General features: G+C 41.9%; 2 protein-coding genes across 5 annotated transcripts; one reads left to right on the top strand and one right to left on the bottom strand.

The window, feature by feature from the left end:
• Window positions 1-583: 583 nt before the first annotated feature.
• On the top strand, window positions 584-12,424 carry LOC106609951 (claudin domain-containing protein 1). 2 transcript variants are annotated; one of them, XR_001329804.3, is made up of 6 exons: window positions 584-719; window positions 1,246-1,831; window positions 2,361-2,468; window positions 8,755-8,892; window positions 9,181-9,511; window positions 11,865-12,424. XR_001329804.3 is itself a non-coding variant. In XM_014209016.3 (5 exons), exons 2-5 carry the CDS (start codon window positions 1,546-1,548, stop codon window positions 9,399-9,401), a joined length of 753 nt encoding a protein of 250 aa, XP_014064491.1. In that variant the 5' UTR covers window positions 584-719; window positions 1,246-1,545; the 3' UTR covers window positions 9,402-11,606. The 2 variants fall into 2 exon arrangements, 1 of the variants encoding a protein (XP_014064491.1); XM_014209016.3 differs by lacking the exon at window positions 11,865-12,424 and having other exon boundaries at window positions 9,181-11,606.
• Window positions 12,291-21,038, bottom strand: LOC106609950 (N-acyl-aromatic-L-amino acid amidohydrolase (carboxylate-forming) B). Of its 3 annotated transcripts, none has more exons than XM_014209015.3 (7): window positions 20,881-21,038; window positions 19,996-20,225; window positions 19,120-19,315; window positions 17,630-17,723; window positions 17,376-17,483; window positions 15,503-15,618; window positions 12,291-12,716 (listed from the first exon to the last, which is right to left on the bottom strand). In XM_014209015.3, exons 2-7 carry the CDS (start codon window positions 20,220-20,222, stop codon window positions 12,519-12,521), a joined length of 939 nt encoding a protein of 312 aa, XP_014064490.1. In that variant the 5' UTR covers window positions 20,223-20,225; window positions 20,881-21,038; the 3' UTR covers window positions 12,291-12,518. The 3 variants fall into 3 exon arrangements, with proteins under 3 accessions (XP_014064490.1, XP_045578620.1, XP_045578621.1); XM_045722664.2 differs by having other exon boundaries at window positions 19,996-20,222; window positions 20,881-21,025; XM_045722665.2 differs by lacking the exon at window positions 20,881-21,038 and adding an exon at window positions 20,488-20,786.
• Window positions 21,039-21,321: the final 283 nt, after the last annotated feature.

Here is a 21,321-nt window from a genome sequence, read left to right as displayed (position 1 = left end):
ATCAGTCAGTTAACAGGAACTTAATGAATTATGAAGACTTTGTGTGCTTTTATTGATTACATAAATGCTTAAAAATTCAAAATTGATGTTAGATGATGAATATTATGTCATAGAACAAAGTATAAGATATTCCTGACAACACTGGGGCAATCGTGCACCACCCTATGGTACTCTTAATCACGGCCGTATATGATACAGCCTGGATTCGAACCAGATACTATTGTGACTCCTCTTGCACTGAGATGCAGTGCATTAGACCGCTGTGCCACTTGGGAGCCTGAAGGCCTGTGTTAACACGCTATTAATTTCCATATAGGCTTTGCCAATCGAACCATGGCTGTGTTAGTGCCTACAAAGAGACGCCATTCGTTGGCCATTCATAGAACCACCTCAGTGTATTGAAAGGCGAATGTGTAGCCAAAAACTACAAAGCCCATATGGTAGTGTTACACAAGACGCTGTCTGATGATGCCGCTTTGACAAAAAAAGCCACACCCCTCAATAGTTACCACAGCCACAAAGTCATAAACCCCTCTATTTCTACAATATTCATAAAATCTTATTTTAAACCTAACCACACTGCCAACCGTATGCCTCACCTTAAATTAAGACCAAAAATACGATTTTTGTTTTCATTAATTTTTACCATAGCCTTGTGACTTTGTGGCTGTGGTAACTAGTGAAAACCCCTAAATCATACAGAAAAGGAACACTATCGAGTGAGTTGAATAGTTACATGTTCATAGTATTTGCTATAAACGTTAGTATCGTTTAAATTAATCTGAAAGCCATTACATTGATCGATTTAAATGCATGGAGGCTTTCTTCATTCACAACAAATATATATTTTTTTCAAGAAACATGCCACTCTGTCGTGGCGGTTTTGCACCAGTTAGCGTTATTAGCGTTTGATGACAGTCGGTAGATAAAATGCAATATGTGTAATTCTTGCCACTTTGATTATTTTCTCATAGCAGGGAAATAGCTTTCTGTTTAGTGAGCTAGTTAGATGCATGTCATTTCTTAATAATTATTACCAAATGCTTATTTACTTGCATTCGCCTTAACAAGATACTGACAGCTAGCTAACCCCCTTTCGTCTGTGCTTACCGGTAACTTTGCTGCTTGTTAACGTTACAGGATCTTGCTATCAGAGCCAAAATGTGCCAGTCTAAGATCTGAATAAAAATTTAGTTGAATGACAGTTTGCAAATGCATTTTCTTTTGTTTTGTTCTCCTTCAAAGCAGTGAAGCTGGCCTGCTTGGTGAGGGAGTGGTTGTGAGGACCTGGACTACAAGGAAGGCACAGAGAACAGGCTTGGAAGCACTGAAACAACCATCATGCTCAGGAACTGCACTGTCAGTGTTAAGGACATTACTGCAAGGCCGTTAAGTGCTCACTGACTATCTGACCTCTTATAGTGAGTGCCCTTATCCCCTACTTTTCAACTTCCCTTCATAGGAGGGCATGAGTAGACACACTAACAAATGCAGTTAGAGTGAATAGATTTTTACCCGCTAACAGACGCTCTTGAATTGCAAACCATGGTGGATAACCGCTATGCTACGGCCCTGGTCATTGGTTCTGTTCTGAGTCTGCTGGCCACAGTCTATCTCTCCGTTGCCGTGGGAACACAGCACTGGTACCAGTACCGAAGTCCGCCCGGCAACCATGAGGCCAGCAACGCTTCGGAGCTGCGCGAGGACTTCATCAACGGGGAGTTTGATGAAAAGGCTTACAGCGACACTCTGTTCCGCCTCAACGGCACACTGGGGCTGTGGTGGAGGTGTGTGCAGGCGCCGGGCCAGTCACACTGGTTCAAAGAGCCTGGTAAGAACCTACACACGCTAGAGTGGGTCACCGAACACATGACTCAATTGCATTTGTTTAAAGCATCTGCTAAATGGCATATTATGATGAATATATATATATATATATATATATATATATATTATATATATATTTTACAGCATTCATTGCAGGTGTTGGTACAGAAAGGGTGTACTGGATACACAGGTGCACCAGTTATACATCGCTGTGCCCATCAGTGTTATACACCATGTTAATATTGTATTATAAAGCAAAGCCTCCTTTTTTCTGATACCCACAGAGAAGCAACACTGGGTTTGCTATTAGTATAAATATTTGGTGCTTACTGCCAATGAGTTTGGGGTTCAGTATGATCACAGGTTGTCGACAATGCAGCTTTTAAAGGCAATTTCTGATTGAGCGGACATCTGCGGTGTTTAACCATGAATGCGAACATGTGAACATTGCCTTTAAAAGCTGCAATGTCGACAACCCACATCAGATTGAATCCCGGCCTAACGCTCTGTCTGTCTGTCTCTTGTTCTCTCAGATCCTAAGATGGTGACGCAGTGTGTGAGCTTCACTCTGCCTCAGCAGTTTTTACCCAAGTACAAAGAACCAGGGAATCACAACACTGGGGAGGACCTGCTTCGGACATGTGAGTCTTGCCTTGCAGCCACTCACACACATACATACAGTGCCTTTGGAAAGTATTCAGACCCCTTGACTTTTTCCAAATGTTGTTACGTTACAGCCTTATTCTAAAATGTATTTAAATAAAAAATCCTCAGCAATCTACACACAATACCCCATAATAACAAAGTGAAAAAGGTATTTTGAATTTTTTGCAAATGTATTAAAATAAAAAACAGAAATACCATATTTGCATAAGAATTCCGACCCTTTGCTACGAGACTTGAAATTGAGCTCAGGTGCATCCTGTTTCCATTGATCATCCTTGAGATGATTCTACAACTTGATCGGAGTCCACCTGTGGTAAATTCAATTGATTGGGCATGATTTGGAAAGGCCCACACCTGTCTATATAACTCAGCACTCCCCTATCCACATCGACGGGACAGTAGTGGGGAAGGTGGAAAGTTTTAAGTTCCTCCACGTACACATCATAGACATACTGAAATGGTCCACCCAATACAGACATTGTGGTGAAGAAGGCGCAACAGCTTGTCACCTAAATCCCTCACAAACGTTTACAGATGCACAATTGAGATCATCCTGTAGGGCTATATCACTAGGGTTGCAAAGGGTCGGTAACTTTCCGTTAAATTTCCGAAACTTTCCATGGGAAGTTAAGCCCGGGAATTTGATGAATTTTGCTTAAATTCATCAAAAATGTTAGCTTATAACAGTGAACCTTTTTTGTGGGATACACATAAGGCAATTCTAGGTCTTGTGGCATATATTGGTTAAACTATCCCCAATTCAATGGAATTGCAACCCTCTGCATGCACAGTGCATTCTTCCATCACATGTACAGCTGATTCTCAAGATCTTCCTCACTAATGAGATGCTATTGAGCCCACACTACTACACTGTCTGAGCCAAGGACTACATGCTCTCTGGTAAGTTTTGATTACAATACTGTGTGGGGAGAATATATTTTATATGACATACATTATTTTTTGTTAACTAGTAAATAATAGCCTACATCAAAGTGTGTTTAAATCATTTCTAACTTGTTAACAATTTCTGCTAGTTAGCAGGCTCAAGCAAGCTAAAACTGAGTGTTATTTCACCTGTTTCCATACATGTTTCATTTTAAAACATTTATCTAACAAAGGAGTTGTTTAATCTAACTGCTTAACTATTTATCTGTACATGGAATTCTATATTTATTTTTTTTAGTCCTTTTTTTCTAATCTTTACAGGAAAATGCCACGGGCACTATCTGATGTGTGGAGACATTTCACTGCAGCTAATGTAGAAGGAAAAGCTGTGTACATTTGCAAATACTGTGCCAAATCATATGTGAAGAATGCAACAAAGATGCAGAATCATCTGGCCAAGTGCATAAAGTTCCCTCAGCACTCACAACAATCAACCTCTGACAAAAGTCCCTCTACTTCTATTCGAGGTGAAAATTATGAATCAGATACCTTATCGATAGCAACAGCTGATGGTCCTCCTGGAATCAGAAGTGTTTTTGACTCAATGGAGGAATGTAGTCAGAGAAATGCTGATGAATGTCTTGCTCGAGCTGTGTATGCAACTGGTTCACTTCTGATGCTCACAGGCAATATGTATTGGAAGAGATTTCTGAATGTTCTTCGCCCAGCATACACCGCTCCAACCAGACATGCTTTATCTACTCACACTGCTGGATGCAAAGTTCAAGTGAAGGTCAAGCAAATCATAGAGAAAGCAGACTATTGCAATCATCTCTGATGGGTGGTCGAATGTTCGTGGGCAAGGAATAATTAACTACATCATCTCCACCCCTCAACCAGTATTTTACAAGAGCACAGACACAAGAGACAACAGACACACCGATCTCTACATTGCAGATGAGCTGAAGGCAGTCATCAATGACCTTGGACCACAGAAGGTATTTGCACTAGTGACAGACAATGCTGCGAACATGAAGGCTGCTTGGTCTAAAGTGGAGGAGTCCTACCCTCACATCACACCCATTGGCTGTGCTGCTCATGCATTGAATCTGCTCCTCAAGGACATCATGGCACTGAAAACAATGGATACACTCTACAAGAGAGCCAAGGAAATGGTTAGGTATGTGAAGGATCATCAAGTTATAGCAGCAATCTACCTCACCAAGCAAAGTGAGAAGAATAAGAGCACCACATTGAAGCTGCCCAGCAACACCCGTTGGGGTGGTGGTGTCATGTTTGACTGTCTCCTGTAGGGGAAGGATTCTCTCCAAGAAATGGCCATGTCACAGTCTGCCGATATGGACAGCCCCACCAAGAGGATACTCCTGAATTATGTATTTTGGGAGAGAGTGGTAAGCAGCCTGAAACTCCAGAAACCTATAGCTGTAGCCATTGCACGGATTGAGGGAGACAATGCCATCCTGTCTGATGTTCAGACTCTGCTTGCAGATGTAAGAGAAGAAATCCCACTTCACTGTTGCTCCAAGCAGAGGAAACTGCAGTTCTGAAATACATCAAAAAGCGTGAAGACTTCTGTCTGAAGCCCATACACGCCGCAGTGTACATGTTGGACCTCGAGTATGCTGGCACAAGCATCCTGTCTGGTGCACAGATCAACAAGGCCTGTGGTGTCATCACTACCGTGTCTCGCCACCTTGGACAGGATGAGGGCGAGGTTCTTGGCAGTCTGGTGAAGTACACTTCCAAGCAAGGGCTTTGGCATGGAGATGTAAAATGGCAGTCATGCCAACATATCTCATCAGCAACCTGGTGGAAGGGACTTTGTAGATCTGAGGCTCTTTCCCCTGTTGCCTCCATCATCCTCCAAATCCCACCAACATCAGCCGCCTCAGAGCGCAATTGGTCCTTTTTTGGGAACACACACACCAAAGCACGCAACAGGCTGACCAATACAAGGGTTGAGAAATTGGTGGCCATCCTGGCAAATTTGAGGCTTTTTGAGCCTGACAATGAGCCATCCTCAACAAGGTTGGAATGTGACAGTGAAGATGAGTCTGATGTTCAAGAGGTGGACATTGAGGAGATCCAGACATGGAAGCCAGAGAGGAAGAAAACCAAAGCTTTAGTTTCTAGACTATCATTTTACAGATGTATGTTGAAAATGTTTTTGGGAGATGCAATGGATCATTGGGGATCATTCAATATTCCCTTTCTTTTGTTGTTCATTGAAATCATTTACATTTTAGTCATTTAGCAGACGCTCTTATCCAGAGCGACTTACAGTAGTGAACGCATACATCTCATCTTTTTTTTTCTTTAAATTTTTTTTCTTCGTACTGGTCCCCCATGGGAATCGAACCCACAACCCTGGCATTGCAAACACCATGCTCTACCAACTGAGCCACACGGGACCATGTGGATTGTCCCATGTGAAGAGTCAACTCATTTAATTAAAGTTCAATTCGTAACAAAATTATTATATATTTTTTTTATTGGAAGGATTTAATCATTTGCAATTATATCTACTTATGATAAGGTAAAAGGTTTATGTTTCTGTCTCCATATGATATGGTATACCCAATGCAAAAAAACATCTACATTTAAATGGTATTAATTTGCATATATTTCCGTTAATTCCCATATATTCCCATTAATTCCCACTGAAAGTTTCCACCTCTGAATATTCCCCAAAATGTGCAACCCTATGTATCACTGCCTGGTACGGCAACTGAACCGCTCACAACCGCAGGGCTCTCCAGAGGGTGGTGCAGTCTGCAGAACGCATCCCCGGTGGCAAACTAACTGCCCTCCAGGACACCTACAGCACCCGTTATCACAGGAAGGCCAAACAGATCAAGGACATCAACCACCCAAGCCACTGCATTAACATCTGCTAAACGTGTATGTGACCAATAAAATTTGATTAGATAAGGTCCCACAGCTGACAGTGCATGTCAGAGCAAAAACCAAGCCATGAGGTCGAAGGAATTGTCGAAGGAATAGAGCTCAGAGACAGGATTATGTCGAGGCACAGATCTGGGCAAGGGTACCAAAAATATTCCTGCAGCATTGAAGGTCCCCAAGAACACCGTAGCCTTTCTTAAATGGAAGAAGTTTGGAACCACCAAGACTCTTCCTAGAGCTGGCCGCCCGGCCAAACTGAGTAATCGGGGGACAAGGGCCTTGGTCAGGGAGGTGACCAAGAACCTGATGGTCACTCTGACAGAGTTACTCTGTGGAGATGGGAGAACCTTCCAGAAGAACAACCATCTCTGCAGCACACCACCAATCAGACCTTTATGGTGGAGTGGCCAGACGGAAGGCACTCTTCAGTAAAAGGCACATGACGGCCCACTTGGAGTTTGCCAAAATGCACCTGAAGACTCTCAGAACATGAAGAGCAAGCTTCTCTGCTGTGATGAAACCAAGATTGAACTCTTTGGCCTGAATGCCAAGCATCACGTCTGGAGGAAACCTGGCACCATCCCTACGGTGAAGCCTGTTGGTGGCAGCATCATGCTGTGGGGGTGTTTTTCAGCAGCAGGGACTGGGAGACTTGTCAGGATCGAGGGAAAGATGAACAGAGCAATGCACAGAGAGATCCTTGATGAAAACCTGCTCCAGAGCACTCAGGACCTCAGACTGGGGCGATGGTTCACCTTCCAACAGGACAGCGACTCTAAGCACACAGCCAAGACAACACAGGAGTGGCTTCGGGACAAGTCTCTAAATGTCCTTGAGTGGCTCAGCCAGAACCTGGATAGAGCCTGATCAAACATCTCTGGAGAGACCTGCAGCAACGCTCCCCATCCAATGTGACAGAGCTTGAGAGGATCTGCAGAGAAGAATGGGAGAAACTAAGCTTGTAGCGTCATACCAAAGAAGACCAGAGCCTGTAATTGATGCCAAAGGTGCTTCAACAAAGTACTGAGTAAAGGGTCTGAATACTTATGTAAATGTGATATATTTTTTAATTAATTAGCCAACATTTTATTAAGGATGTAACCTAACAAAATGTGGAAAAGGTCAAGGGGTCTGAATATTTTCTGAAGGCACTGTACATACACACAATGTATAAACACACTGTAGTTCAAACAAGGTTCACTAGTTTTTATTTAGTTTGTTTTATGAAAACATGTGTTTTTCATTTTTATGTTATTTAGAATCAGTTTTAGTTTTAGGGACAGAAAGTAGCCTATGCGTTGGAGGCTAGGATACATTTATGTGTTGTATAGTTTGTTTATTTTGAGATGTCACGTCTTGCCACTGTGGGGCAGTAATGCATCAGGTGATGGGTCAGGTGATGATGTGGTCAGGTGAGATGGTGTAGATGCACGAAGTAAACGGTAGTACTGGGTAAATTTCCTCAACAAGCAGCAGCATTAAAGCGCCAGGCTCAACTTCTCAGCTGTTTAGCCCTGTAGCTACCACGTTGTAGAAGTGCGAAGCACACCTGTGCACATGCACAGCTACTCTGTGTTAGAGCAAAGTCATGCATCACGCTTCTTTCATTGGATGTGATCGAGTAGTAAGGCTAACAAAGCCGACTGTTGACGAAAGTCTTTGAGAGAAGTCTGGGGAGGTGCATCTGTGACATTAGTGGTTTTCAAACAGCAAGGCTCAGATCAACATGATGGCAGTGTCAACATAGCCACCATTGTTTATAAAAAAAAATTCTTTATTAATGTTGAAATAAACTTTTCTAAACCCCCATATCACACTCACAAACAGAAAACATAGGCTTAACATTTACAATGAATTAGTTAGAGAGGTCTCATCAATTTGATTTGAATCCCCTGTTCTGCAGTTGCACCTCTGCCGACTTCACTCCTGGACTTTCGTCTACAGTCGGTTGCTTGAACCTTACCACTCAAACCCAATCTGTGTGGCCCGCCAGATTCAGAAGCTTGAAAACCCTGTTAGATTTTTTTTCTCCAAATATTTAGAGAGGAAAAACAAACTAAACATTTAGTTTTTTTGTTTTTAAACAGGTTTGTTAATGATTTTACTTAAGTTTACGGGGGGGAAAAAAATCCAGATTTGTTTTCATTTACTATAATAACCTTGGTTCAAACTAAGCTTGTGTTTAATAGAGATGAGGTTTGGAAATGTGATTTCCACTGTTGTTTTTTATTGTTACTGACAGTCATGTGACCTCATCTCTTTCCCTTTCTCTCTCTGGCAAACACGCACAGAGACACACAGCCACACGTTCATAATAAAGAAACATTGGTTTGGCATTATAAAGCTCTTTCTTCAGATAGTGTTTATCCGTCTACGAAACTATAAAAATAACTTTATTTGTACTGCACTTTTCTGACATCTCTAAGTTGGTTTCTCTCGGTGTCTGAGCAGACCTGTGGATGTGCCAGTTCCTGCTGCCTCTGGTGTCCCTAGCCTTTGTGTTCCTCAGCGGACTCATCGGCGTTTGCGCCTGCCTCTGCCGCAGCATCACCCCCACCCTGGGCGTTGGAGTGCTTCACCTGCTGGCAGGTTTGAGAACTACATGGATAATCACAGTGCCTCTCAACTCCCTTAACCCTCCCACCACACACGAACACACACACAAACTTTACACCCAACAACATGTAAAGGTATGAATGAAAGCTAAGGGATTCATGATTCATGCCGCCTTCCACATCTCGATTTCTCTCAATGAAATTCAATTGTGCTTTATTGGCATGAAATGCACATGAACGTTTTGCCAAAGCAGAAGGGTTTTCAATTAAGTAAAATGTACAATTGCATAAAGTTACATTCATTGTTGTCTTTCCCATCCAGGTCTGTGTTCCCTAGGCACAGTGTGCTGCTTCCTGGCTGGCATGGATCTCCTCCACAGGGTGTCGGTGCTTCCCGACGGTGTGGACGGCTCCCTGGGCTGGTCCCTCTACCTGGCCCTCATCTCCTCGCCACTGCAGATGATGGCGGCCGCTCTCTTCCTGTGGGCCGCCCGGAGCCACCGCCAGAACTACACCCGCATGACGGCCTACCGGGTGGCCTAAATAGACTGGGTTTCTTTTATACGTCAGGGTTGCATTCAGTAAGAGCATAACGTTTTGAAATGGAAGATGTAGAGTGTTTCCAGTAACATGCAGACTCCAATTTGAAAAAGGTGAGATTGTTTCTATGAAATGGCTACGTTTCTAAACATTTTACAAACGGCATGTTTAACTGAATGTGACCCTAAACTAATCCTAAATGGCAGTCTACACAACAATGATCTATACTCCTGAGGGGTATCCTACGAAGCAGGTTTGAGTAGTTAGCAAGGGGACTTTGGTCAACTCGGAGTTCAATTCGGGGTACCAGTCATACGAAAGGGGCTCACCTTTTAGCCAAGTTCATTTCTATGGCAACGAATCCATCAGAACTAACATGCTCCGGGGCGGGCTAACTTGCAGCTAACGCCACTTACCCTGAATAAAATTACTGAGCCGTGAGTTGAGGACCAATGAAATCCGATACCTTTCTATCAAAGATTGCGTCGTCATCCCTTTCATTTGAGGAAGATTAATGATTCAATATAAAAAAATATTATTTAATTTAATCAAATGTTTTGTTTGTCTAAAATAAATTATTTACACATTTAGTAATGACAGAATGCATTTTAAGCGTCACTCAATGTAACACTTTTGTATAACTTAATAAGTAAAAAAAATATTGATAGGAGTGGGTAGAAAGTGCTTGTGCATTGATAAGCACACCAAAGTCAGCATTCATGAGAAGTAATAAAATAAAGACGGTTGGTTCATTTTGTGAAACCCTGAGTAGTTTTAGCTTGCTTCCTAGGATACTCCTCTGCTCTTGAAAGGCCTACGTGTGTTTGCGTCTGTCTTAGCCCAGCACCGAAGCTGTTAAACATCCTGTTGGTAAGTAGAATCTGGGTCACGTTCAGAGGGGTGCAACGTACTGAAACATTGCTAATAGAAATGTGATAATTAGAGCTGAGATTTCTTACTCGTCATGTCAGAGTTTCTGAAGGCTCCACAACGTTTTGCCCTACTGAACACAACTCAAGTGATTTAGTGCTGGGCTGGGACAAAACCTGCACTCCGTGGCCTCGCCAGAACGAGGCATGAAGAGCACAGGGTGGCCCAATGATTCACTCTGTAACAACTACGCCTTTACATTGTTGTCGTCATGACAATCTTCCCCATTACTATACCTGATTGACAGATTTTAGGGTGACTAAACCTTCGACACCTTAACTACACCCCCCGGGGTGGCCTAAACAATCTCTCCTCCTGAAGCACAACTGTTCAACAGCTCACACTAGCCAATATAACCACAAACGAGACTTCGCCTGTATAAACATATCCTAAGAGCTTCTCACTGTCCTAGAGGCAAGTGTTTAATTTGATTTTACTTTAAGATGAATTTGTCCCCAGCAGCACGTACTGTATGTGTATAATGTTTAACAACACCTGTGGTTGATTATGAGAAGGTGAGGTGCGTTTGTTTTTCTTGAAACCTGTTTGTATGTGAATCTTTAGCGATGCTTTTTTTATTCAAGTTAACAACGGTTGGAGTCATATTTTGCCTTTGCTTCTGTTGCCATCTCTACCATTTATGAATGAACGCTTTTTGCAATCCTAGCCTTTTTTTCTAGTTTTTCCTAAACTAAATGGTTTGTTGTTTTTTTTTTTTGCTTTTAAAGTTTTGTGTTATGTTATCTATAGAGCGTTTTAGTGACTTTTGACCCCGTTTGCCTACATTTCCCTTTTTTTATTTCAGCTGATGAGAATGTTCAGTTTAATTTTGTGTCATATGTTGATTGAATGTCACCTTTTGGAATGTAACCACTTCTTTGCCATTGTCATCCATATTTATTGACATTTATTTGAATGTAAAGACGTTATCCTGGGTTGTTTTGACACCACTATAGCTAACCTGTGTTTTGATCTTCCTCTTTATGCTCATGATATTTTTTTGGTTATGTTGAAGTAAATTTAGTTCCAATACTTATCTTTTCTGAAGCCTACAGTGTTTGAAGCCAGCTTTAAACTACCAATGACAAGACAACTGGCACTAACTCCAAGTACACTTGGTAAATGAGCACTCAACAGATATTGTTTACTGGGACACATTTTATGAAGGGTGTCTAAATGTGTTGAAACAACTTGTGGCTTTTGGAAGTGTTTTTATGTGACTATACCTAAAGCACACTACATACCTGTTTCTGTAAGAGTAAAGTTCACCTATGCTGACCTTCTGTCTGAGTGTTAATATTGTATGTGTGTGGGAGTGTGTTTTAGATAGTAAAATGGTGTTGTGTGTAACATATCTAAAGTTCAGGAGGAAAGACCACACCTGAAACAATTTACATCTCTTTCCCTTCTGACAATCAAACAATTTACAACTTCATTCGCCAACCCACTGGCTGTATATATTCGTGATCTGTAGCATTTCAAATCCCTCCACCACCCCTGTCTCCTCTCCTCTCTGCTCTTCTTGTTTTTTTCCAGGATACATTAACTCTGCACCAAGAAGAAGATGCCTCCAGGACTCCCACCCCAAACACTCAGTCTTCATCTGACGATACCTTGACGACCAAGCAGTCATCCTCCCGAACCATCACTTCCCATCAACCATCCTGAACCATAATGCCCTTTCAACCACTGCAAACCATTAAGCTCCTTTAATCATCCAGGGTTCCTCTCGATGCTGCTACACCACCTCTGACGATGCCTGCCAAGATCCATTCTACAACCACCTATCAATCATCCAACTTCATGGCAAACTCGAGCTCATTTCTGCATGACGTCATTCTGTATTCATACCGTTTCCTGTATTAAAGTATCTCAAAGGTGTCATCTACCTAGAAAATTACGCTTTCACTGCTAGAAAATGGAGCAGTGAAAGCGACATTACATCACTATGAAGACAACTAATTAAACAAAAAATGTAAATGTTTAATTGACATACTAGATTATTGCATTGAACTGTGCATAATTTCACATACAGTATTCCTGAGGTTATTTGGTGATGATAAAAAACAATGGAATTAAAAATCATATGAAAATCAGGTTAGACTAGTTAGTGCTTCTTAAGGTTCTGTGTGTGTTTTCCCTTTAATTCTCCCACTCTTTAAATTCTCTCTTCCTCCCCCTCTCCCTTCATCAATCTCTCTTCACTTGCAAGGGGGGTATAGTGACTGTCATCTTTCGTGCCAGGTGGAAGGCAATACTCTTCTCATAGTATGCACACTCGTTCACAAAGAAGGGATGGAGGACTTCTTCCCCTTCGTACTTAACTATCTCCCCAGAAAACATCAGGAACATGGGATCTCCTGGATGGAGAAGGCAGAAGTCACGGTCCTGGAGAGAAAGATTCACATCAGCATGCTTTGCATTTTGATAATGACTAGGTCTATGCTAATTTTCACTAACCAAATGCTCACTGTTCCCTTACTCTTACCCTAACAAGCTGTTGCAGTTGATAGTTTGGTCATCTATAGACCATAATCAAATCAAATGTTATTTGTCACATGCACTGAATACAACAGGTGTAGACCTTACAGTCAAATGCTTACTTACAAGCCCTTAACCAGCACAATGCAGTTTTAAGAAAATACAAAAAAAGTAAAAGATAAGAAAAACAAATAATTAAGGAGCAGCAGTAAATAACAATAGCGGGGCTATATACAGTGTACAGAGTCAATGTGTCAATGTACGGGGGCACCGGTGTCGAGGTAATTAAGATAATTACGTACATGCAGGTAGGGTTATTAAAGTGGCTATGCATAGATAATAACAGAGAGTAGCAGCAGTGTGTGGGGGGGGGTGTGTGCAAATAGTCTGGGTTGCCATTTGATTAGCTGTTCAGGAGTCTTATGGCTTGGGTGTAGAAGCTGTTTAGAAGCCTCTTGGACCTAGATTTGGCACTCCGGTACCGCTTGCCGTGCGGTAACAGAGAGAACCGTCAATGACTAGGGGTGCTGGAGTCTTTAACAATTTTTAGAGCCTTCCTCTGACACCGCCTGGTATTAAGATCCTGGATGGCAGGAAGCTTGGCCCCGGTGATGTATTGGGCCGTACACACTACCCTCTGTACTGCCTTTCGGTCGGAGCCCGAGCAGTTGCCATACCAGGCAGTGATGCAACCCGTCAGGATGCTCTCGATGGTGCAGCTGTAAAACCTTTTGAGGATCTGAGGACCCATGCCAAATCTTTTCAGTCTCCTGAGGGGGAATCAGTTAAATATGTAAAGAACGTTGTACCCCGTCGCCTACCTGTCATTGTGGGTGTATGGCAGTGTCCTGAAGTTCATAGCGTTACATTTCAATAATTCCCTACAGACCTATGTACCAATGAAGCTTAACTGTGGGAAGATATTTTTAGTTGGGGGTGCTGGAATGGGGGGGTCCCCTTCATAATAAAGCATTTCATGCACCTATAATCACATTTGTGTACCAGCATACTGTTGAGCAGACAGTTTTAGGATGTCCACACATGGGGCTATTTTTTAGCAGGATCTGAAAAAAATTGCCTTTTATAAATGCATTTAATGCAATTCTAAATAATTTTCATGATAGAATACATTAGCAGAATATTTCTTTAATACCCCACAAATGTCCAAATTCAGGCTACTGTGCAACGCACTATTCAGGTAGGATGCAATTTTGGAACTTTATAAAAGAAATTGTATTTATAAGAATTTCTTTTATCATTATTGTATATCATCGTTATTATTGTAGGCTTATGTATTAATCTAAACCAGTTCTTTAAAATATGCTAAATGTGTTTTGTTTCATTCTGTTGAGACATTTATGTTGGCTAAATCAGCCTATTGCTGTCATGTGTTGAGTATGGTAGGCACTAGCCTTTCTTGGTCATTTCTGCGATATAGACTGTTCAAATCTACTGTGAAGGTTTAAACTAGTTTTTTTTTATGTTATATCATACAGTGGACACCTAAGCCTATGCAATGCTCTGATGCATTTAGTGCACAAATCTCTGACAGCTGAACCGTGAGGTGGACAATTATTGTTTTAGGAAAGTTAAATAAATATACATGCTATAAAACAACATGCTATAAAGTTTAGCATTTTGCTAAACATGGAAACACAAGGACTAGTGTTTTTGTAATTTGTTATAGGCCGTTTTTAAGTACATGTAATGTGGCTCATTTGGCCAATATCCATCGTTTATTGATGGCGCTGGCTGCGTGGGTAGACGATCTAATGCGTTAAGCACCCAATGCATATGAATGACCGGTAAATTTCTCAAATGTCCGATAAATAAAAATCTTCCCAATTACTTGTCCGGCGCCAAATTCTCATAATCGGAAACCCTGATATGTAGTATACTGTATACAGTATATAGTATAGGCTACAGTAGGCTACAAAATAAACTTCCCAGTGACACTGATTCACCCAAAGATGAAGATGAAGCAGAGGCTTCTCACTGGTGATGGCTGATGAGCTCGTGCCAATATCTCAAGATTAGCTACTTTGAAAAACAGTGCTGTTCACTCAGAATCACTCAAAAATTGTTAGGAATTTTTCAACAGTAGGCATTTTCTTTTCGAACGGTAGACCTATGTTTTTCTCAAGATTATATTTTGAAATTTGTGAAAGGCAAACTGGCAGCTGTAACCAACCATAGAAATATAATCCAAAAATGACAGTTCCCATTCATGTCAGGACTGGCAGTCATTGCTGGTGTACCTATGTGTTTAACAGTCAAAGTGCCATGGTTAGAGGTTCCAAAATCCTTCTATGGATTATATCTACAGTATGGCCTCCAAAAGTTGTTTTATACTTGGCTCGCATGCTGCCCAAATTGCATACCTCCCAACTGTAGGTGCTTGTGATAAAACTTAATCCACAGCTATTTTTTTAGAAGCTATTTATCCTCTGTAGCTAAATTATGCTCTCTGATTTAATATTTTGAATAATTTAATTTATGTCTGTCCAGACAGGAGTAATATATTGTTTTTGTTGGTTGCTTAATTATGGCTAAATGATTTCAATTTATCAGAGGGTGCTGCAGCACCCCAGGCACCCCTACTTCCCGCAGCTATGCATTGAAGGGTTCATGTACAGGACTTTAACCGACTGAAGCTGGATTAAATTATATACAAGGACAGAATGTTCCTGAACCTGTAGTTGGGGATGTATGGCAGCAGTGATTTGATTGGTCTCTGGGTCTCTTGGATAGTATACACTCTTCACAAAGGAGTACACATCGTCCACCTCGCCACCTTCAAAGGCACTTCCTGGTAGAGATAAAGATACGAGAAGGTTTGTAATTGGTTAATGACTAGAATAGAATCTAAAATGTAATTTCTCTTGGTTGGGAAACTTGTCTTAATATGGAATCATGAAGTAACCAAAAAAAGTGTTAATCAAATCAAAATATATATTTTATATTTTGGTTTCTTCAAAGTAGCAACCCTTTGCCTTGATGACATCTTTGCACACTCTTGGCATTCTCTCAACCAGCTTCATGAGGAATGCTTTTCCAACAGTCTTGAAGGAGTTCCCACATATGCTGAGCACTTGTTGGCTGCTTTTCCTTCACTCTGCGGTCCAACTCATCCCAAACCATCTCAATTGGGTTGAGGTCAGGTGATTGTGGAGGACAGGTTATTTGATGCAGCACTCCAACACTCTCCTTCTTGGTCAAATAGCCCTTACACAGCCTGGAGGTGTGTTTTGGGTCATTGTCCTGTTGAAAAACCAATGATAGTCCCACTAAGAGCAAACCAGATGGGATGGTGTATCGCTGCAGAATGCTGTGGTAGCCATGCTGGTTAAGTGTGCCTTGAATTCTAAATAAATAAGTGACAGTGTCAAGAGCAAAGCACCCCCACACAATCACACCTCCTCCTCCATGCTTCACAGTGGGAACCACACGGAGATCATACGGTCACTTACTCGGCGTCTCACAAAGACACGGCGGTTGGAAACAAAAATGTCAAATTTGGACTCATCAGACCAAAGGACAGATTTCCACCAGTCTAATGTCCATTGCTCATGTTTCTTAGCCCACCAAGTCTCTTCTTCTTATTGGTGTCCTTTAGTAGTGATTTCTTTGCAGCAATTCGACCATGAAGGCCTGATTCACGCAGTCTCCTCTGAATAGTTGATGTTGAGATGTGTCTGTTACTTGAACTCCGTGAAGCATTTATAGGTGCAGTTAACTCTAATGAACTTATCCTCTGCAGCAGAGGTAACTCTGGGTCTTCCTTTCCTGTGGCAGACTGTTCTTTCTCTTTGCTTATTTGAGCTGTTCTTGCCATAATATGGGCTTGGTATTTTACCAAATAGGGCTACCTTCTGTATACCACCCCTACCTTGTCACAACACAACTGATTGGCTCAAACGCATTAAGAAGGGAAGAAATTCCACAAATTTACTTTTAACAAGGCACACCTGTTAATTGAAATGCATTCCAGGTGACTACCTCATGAAGCTGGTTGAGAGAATGCCAAGATTGTGCAAAGCTGTCATCAGGGTAAAGGGTGGCTACATTGAAGAATCTCAAATCTCAAATATATTTTGATTTGTTTAACACTTATGTGGTTACTACATGATTCCATATGTGTTATTTCATAGTTTTGATGTCTTCACTATTATTCTACAATGTAGAAAATAGTAAAAATGAAGAAAAACCCTTGAATGAGTAGGTATGTCCAAACCTTTGACTGGTACTGTACATATACATTATATAAAAGAGCACAGGACAGTTACAGTACAAAAGATAGGAAAAAATACGCAAAATACAATAACCATAAATGCAGTGAAGACCAACAAAATAGTGTTGAATGGTTGGCCCATATACATAAAGAAAATCTCATTGATCTGTTCCTGGTACAGGGGAGCTAGATGCTTGTAGGTATGAATTATGTTTAAGCTATTCTTGTTGTTGACCAAGGCAGTAGACTTGGTAGCGATGATCGAGGGTTATGTATTCTGTGTGTAGAGGATGTGAGGGGTCAGCAATGTTTATCTTTGATGGGAGTTCAAGTACCTGAGTTAAAGCACTGGACCCAATCTAGTGTCTGGTCGACCGCCTCCTTCATGATGTTGAAGATGTCAGCTCTGACCACACCATGGGGTTGAGGTCCCACCTCTATCGCTGTGGAGTGACACCATCAGAATGAATACATTTGTCATGTAAATGGGAAAACATACTGAAAATACAGTGGTTTCTTATGACAGGAAGAAGATTGCATGGTGTGTTTCCAATGAACACACGGCACAAGCACAAGCACAAACACTTACTGAAGCCATGCTTGCCCAGGGAGTCCTGAGAGTAGGCATCAGCTAGGGGTAGATCCAGCAGGATAAACCTCACGGGCGCTGAGGTTATCTTCCTCTGAGAACACAACACATTAACACTTTACACTCCAGTAGAACCCAGATTATAGCAGTCAGATGATGCCCTTCTCCTCATAGAAACTGGGTCAGATGGTGCATGCACTTCCCCTTTAAGACAGCAATCGAGTCATGTTGAAATTATACACTCCAATCAGATTATTAAAGTCCAACCAGCATTGTATCTGTAGCTAAATTTCCATCCAATTGGCAACAGATTTTCATACGAATATTCTAAAATCCGCATAAAGAAACTATGCCAATTTTCCACCAAACAGACTTGTTGCAGATAGAAATTTGTGTGTGATGACATAGCGCAGACAAATTTTACTTTTTCGCAAAGTGTTTCCATCACATTTTCAACTCTACAGATAGTTTTTTTTGTGACAAAACTATCTGTAAAATAGCAAATGTACCTACTCTGTTCTTGGCACTTGCGCTCTAGCCAACAGCACTGCACAACAGCTCGCAGATACAGATACAAACTGTAGGCTAGTCTACATTATATGAGATTATAATGGATAAGAGCGAGAATATTTTTTATTTGTCAAATGGCAGTCAAGCATCGATCATCACGTCACTAGATAAAGACTCTATATTTATTGGAAAGGAGCATCAAGCTCATCACGGTGCACTTTCACCACCCTGTGAAGTTCATCATCTGCATAGTTTTCCGAGTCGTAGTGGGAGGACCACACACCATATCACCGTGTGACTCCAATCTTACTTAGACATGATGGTTAATATATCAATAAAGGTGATCCCATCAGATCCCATCATATTGAAGGAACAAATGATCTGCCGGCATTTCTAAGTTGTACTGAAACTTCCTTTTTCCATCACAGCTGTCATGATTTTTGTTCACACAGTGTGACTTTACTCGCATAAAAACTGTGGATGGAAACATGGTTAGAGACAGCAACAGACAGAATCATTTTCTTCCCCTTCCAGACAGCAATGCTTCCAACCAGCATGTTGTCTCAATGACAGCAACAGTCCGATGAACCATCCACTTCCCCTTTAAAGCAGATTTTTTTTAAAACATTTTAGTCATTTAGCAGTCGTTCTTATCCAGAGAGAATTACAGTAGTGAATGCATACATTTCAGACATTTTTCTCCATACTGGTCCACCATGGGAATTGAACCCACAACACTGGCATTGCAAACACCATGCTCTACCAACTGAGCCACACAGGACATTTTAATCTAATGCTCTCACACCAAAACAGAATAAGATACACTTTTGACCCTAGAGAGCATATTCGATGGCCCACATTGGGGGCTGGCAGTACTAAGGACAAGGGGACGATGTTTCGAAGTTCAGGTCTTGGATCAGTTTCCCTTGTCCTTAATTATTTTCCTTTATTTTATTGAATTGAACTGAACCTGTGGTCACCTGGATTTGTCTATAGATGTGCATGATGACCCAGTCTTGGACAGAGTAGGAGATGAGGCTGAGGCCCATGTTGGCTGTGGTGTTGTGGAGGTCACACACCAGGTCCATGGCCCCCACGTTGCCCTTGGGCCCAAGTAGTGTGTTCAGCTCCTGGGCTCGCCTCACCTCGTACGGGGTGGCGTCCGTCACAGGTGAACTAGGGAGGGAGAGAGAGGGGGAGGGATATGGAGAGAGTGAGAGAGAAGGGAGAAAAAGAAAGAGAGAGTGGGAAAGGGAGAAAGAGAGAGTGAACGAGTGTGCATACAAGAAGAAAGGTGTATCGCCTTGGCATGGGAGAATGCAAACTACTCATCTTTTCTGGTGAGAGACTGAGATGAGGAAGTAAATGCCACCAACTCTTTGGGATGCCATCCCTTAGCTCTGTAGGGTTGAGTAAATCTGGAGTATCAATTAAGTACCAAGAATGAATATGAATTATGATATAGTCCCATTTATGCAAAAACTGGAATAGACTGTTCAGATAAGTAGTGGCCTTGGTGGTCAGGTACATACCAGGCCAGGCTGCAAGGTTCAGAATGTTCCAAAACAATATCCAAAGTTATCTGGAAATGTTGCCATGACCACATTGTTAATTTACGGACTCCACGGTGGATGGATATATTACATTAAAGCTATATTGTGTATGCTTCTATGTCTCTTTACAACGCATTGTGTAATTATTGGCTTCTTTACATAGTTGTAAGATCTCATTTCTGATTCATACAGTTCACACCTGAATAGTACAGATATGATACATTTGGAGATGAGGTGAACAATCCCTTTATGGATCACACTGATTGCATGTACAGTTTCATTTGTGCTTATGGCAACGTTTACCTGAGTATGGCGTCAGTGAAACAGCGGTTGAGGTCCATGTCGGTGTATCTTTTGCACACTTGGACAGCACGCGGGTTGGATATGATAGTGGTCAAGGTCGCTGACCCTGCCTTCTCCAGCTTCTGCCTCTGCAGCTCCCTCACCAGGTACACGCCCGACATCTCGTTGCCATGGGTACCGCCGCAGAGGGCGACACGGGACAGAGCTGGGAGAGAGACTGGCTCCATCTGCTGGAGAGAGAGAGAGAGAGAGAGAGAGAGAGAGAGAGAGAGAGAGAGAGAGGGGGGGGGGGTTAAAGGGAGAGACACATATAGTAAAATAATAGCCAAAGTGTATCCACATAGTAATCTTTGAGCTCTCTATCACATCACTCATTTCCAGGGCTGCCGGCAAACACGTGGTGAGCAGGCATTTGCCTCAGCACTTTTCACCACCTCTGATTTAGTTTAAGGGTCTGACCCTTTTTTTAAATTTTCTCCTAAAATGACATACCCAAATCTAACTGGTGTGTTTTCTGTTGTCCTTTGCAGAGGCTTGAATTCTTAACCTGTGCGTTTGTTTCCTGAGTGAGTTTTCAAGACTTTTTTTCTTCAAGTGTGATCCTGTGGCTACTGTTAATCAGTAAGGTATTTATGTTTATCCTTAACCACTGATTTGTCGTCTGGTCTCTTCTCCTCACCGGGATCCAACCTCACCATGTCACAATAACGTATACTGAACTTTAACACTCTGTCATATAAACAGACCCACTTTGTTTGTCTTCACTGTGTCAGAAAGCAGGGGAAATCAACATTCCAGAGAAACAGGCTAGCAGGAAATGTAACAGCTGATATACCAGTATGTGTTTTCCAGCCACTCGGAAAAGTGTAAGGCTAGCAGTCTTACCTTGCGGTGTAGGTGAAAGTTCCTTCCCTGGCTGGGACTACAGTCTCCCTGGTCCTGTCTGACGAAGTCATGCTGAGCAGTCAGCAACCTTTGAACATTTTTACTAGCCCGAACACGTGTGAGCCAAATTTCACAATCTGTAACCTACACCAGGACCTTTCAATGCCAGAGGCAAGAAAGACCCGACACACACACACCAGACACACCACACACACACACAAACAAGCACAAACCCCCAATTTTCACAGACTGAACTTTCTTTGATCTGAGAGATAGAGAAAGAGAGGGGTAAGACATTGGTCGTGATCTTAGCCATCATTCATTCATTTTTCATAAGTTGTTAGGTGCAAGGTTTGTGGGGGGTGGGGGAAAGGAAGGTATGGATGAGAAAGAGAAGGTTTGTGGGGGGTGTGGGAAAGGAAGGAATGGATGAGAAAGAGA

The sequence above is a fragment of the Salmo salar genome, chromosome 08 (genome assembly GCF_965601325.2).
Source record: "Salmo salar chromosome 08, fSalSal1, whole genome shotgun sequence".
NCBI classification, from domain to species: Eukaryota; Metazoa; Chordata; class Actinopteri; order Salmoniformes; family Salmonidae; genus Salmo; species Salmo salar.
The sequence above is the reverse complement of the archived record's forward strand: the minus strand, read 5'-3'. Positions and strand labels throughout refer to the sequence as shown.

What these genes read in the sequence shown, in the direction of transcription:
- LOC106609951 (XM_014209016.3), top strand. Translation starts at nt 1,546, where the DNA reads ATGGTGGATAACCGCTATGCTACGGCCCTGGTCATTGGTTCTGTTCTG. An exon ending in GGAGGACCTGCTTCGGACAT is followed by an intron (nt 2,469 to 8,754) that starts GTGAGTCTTGCC and finishes GTGTCTGAGCAG; the next exon opens with ACCTGTGGATGTGCCAGTTC. An exon ending in AGTGCTTCACCTGCTGGCAG is followed by an intron (nt 8,893 to 9,180) that starts GTTTGAGAACTA and finishes TTTCCCATCCAG; the next exon opens with GTCTGTGTTCCCTAGGCACA.
- LOC106609950 (XM_014209015.3), bottom strand. Translation starts at nt 20,222, where the DNA reads ATGGAGCCAGTCTCTCTCCCAGCTCTGTCCCGTGTCGCCCTCTGCGGC. An exon ending in CCTGGGCAAGCATGGCTTCA is followed by an intron (nt 17,484 to 17,629) that starts GTAAGTGTTTGT and finishes GTCACTCCACAG; the next exon opens with CGATAGAGGTGGGACCTCAA. An exon ending in CCATACATCCCCAACTACAG is followed by an intron (nt 12,717 to 15,502) that starts GTTCAGGAACAT and finishes CTTTCTCTCCAG; the next exon opens with GACCGTGACTTCTGCCTTCT.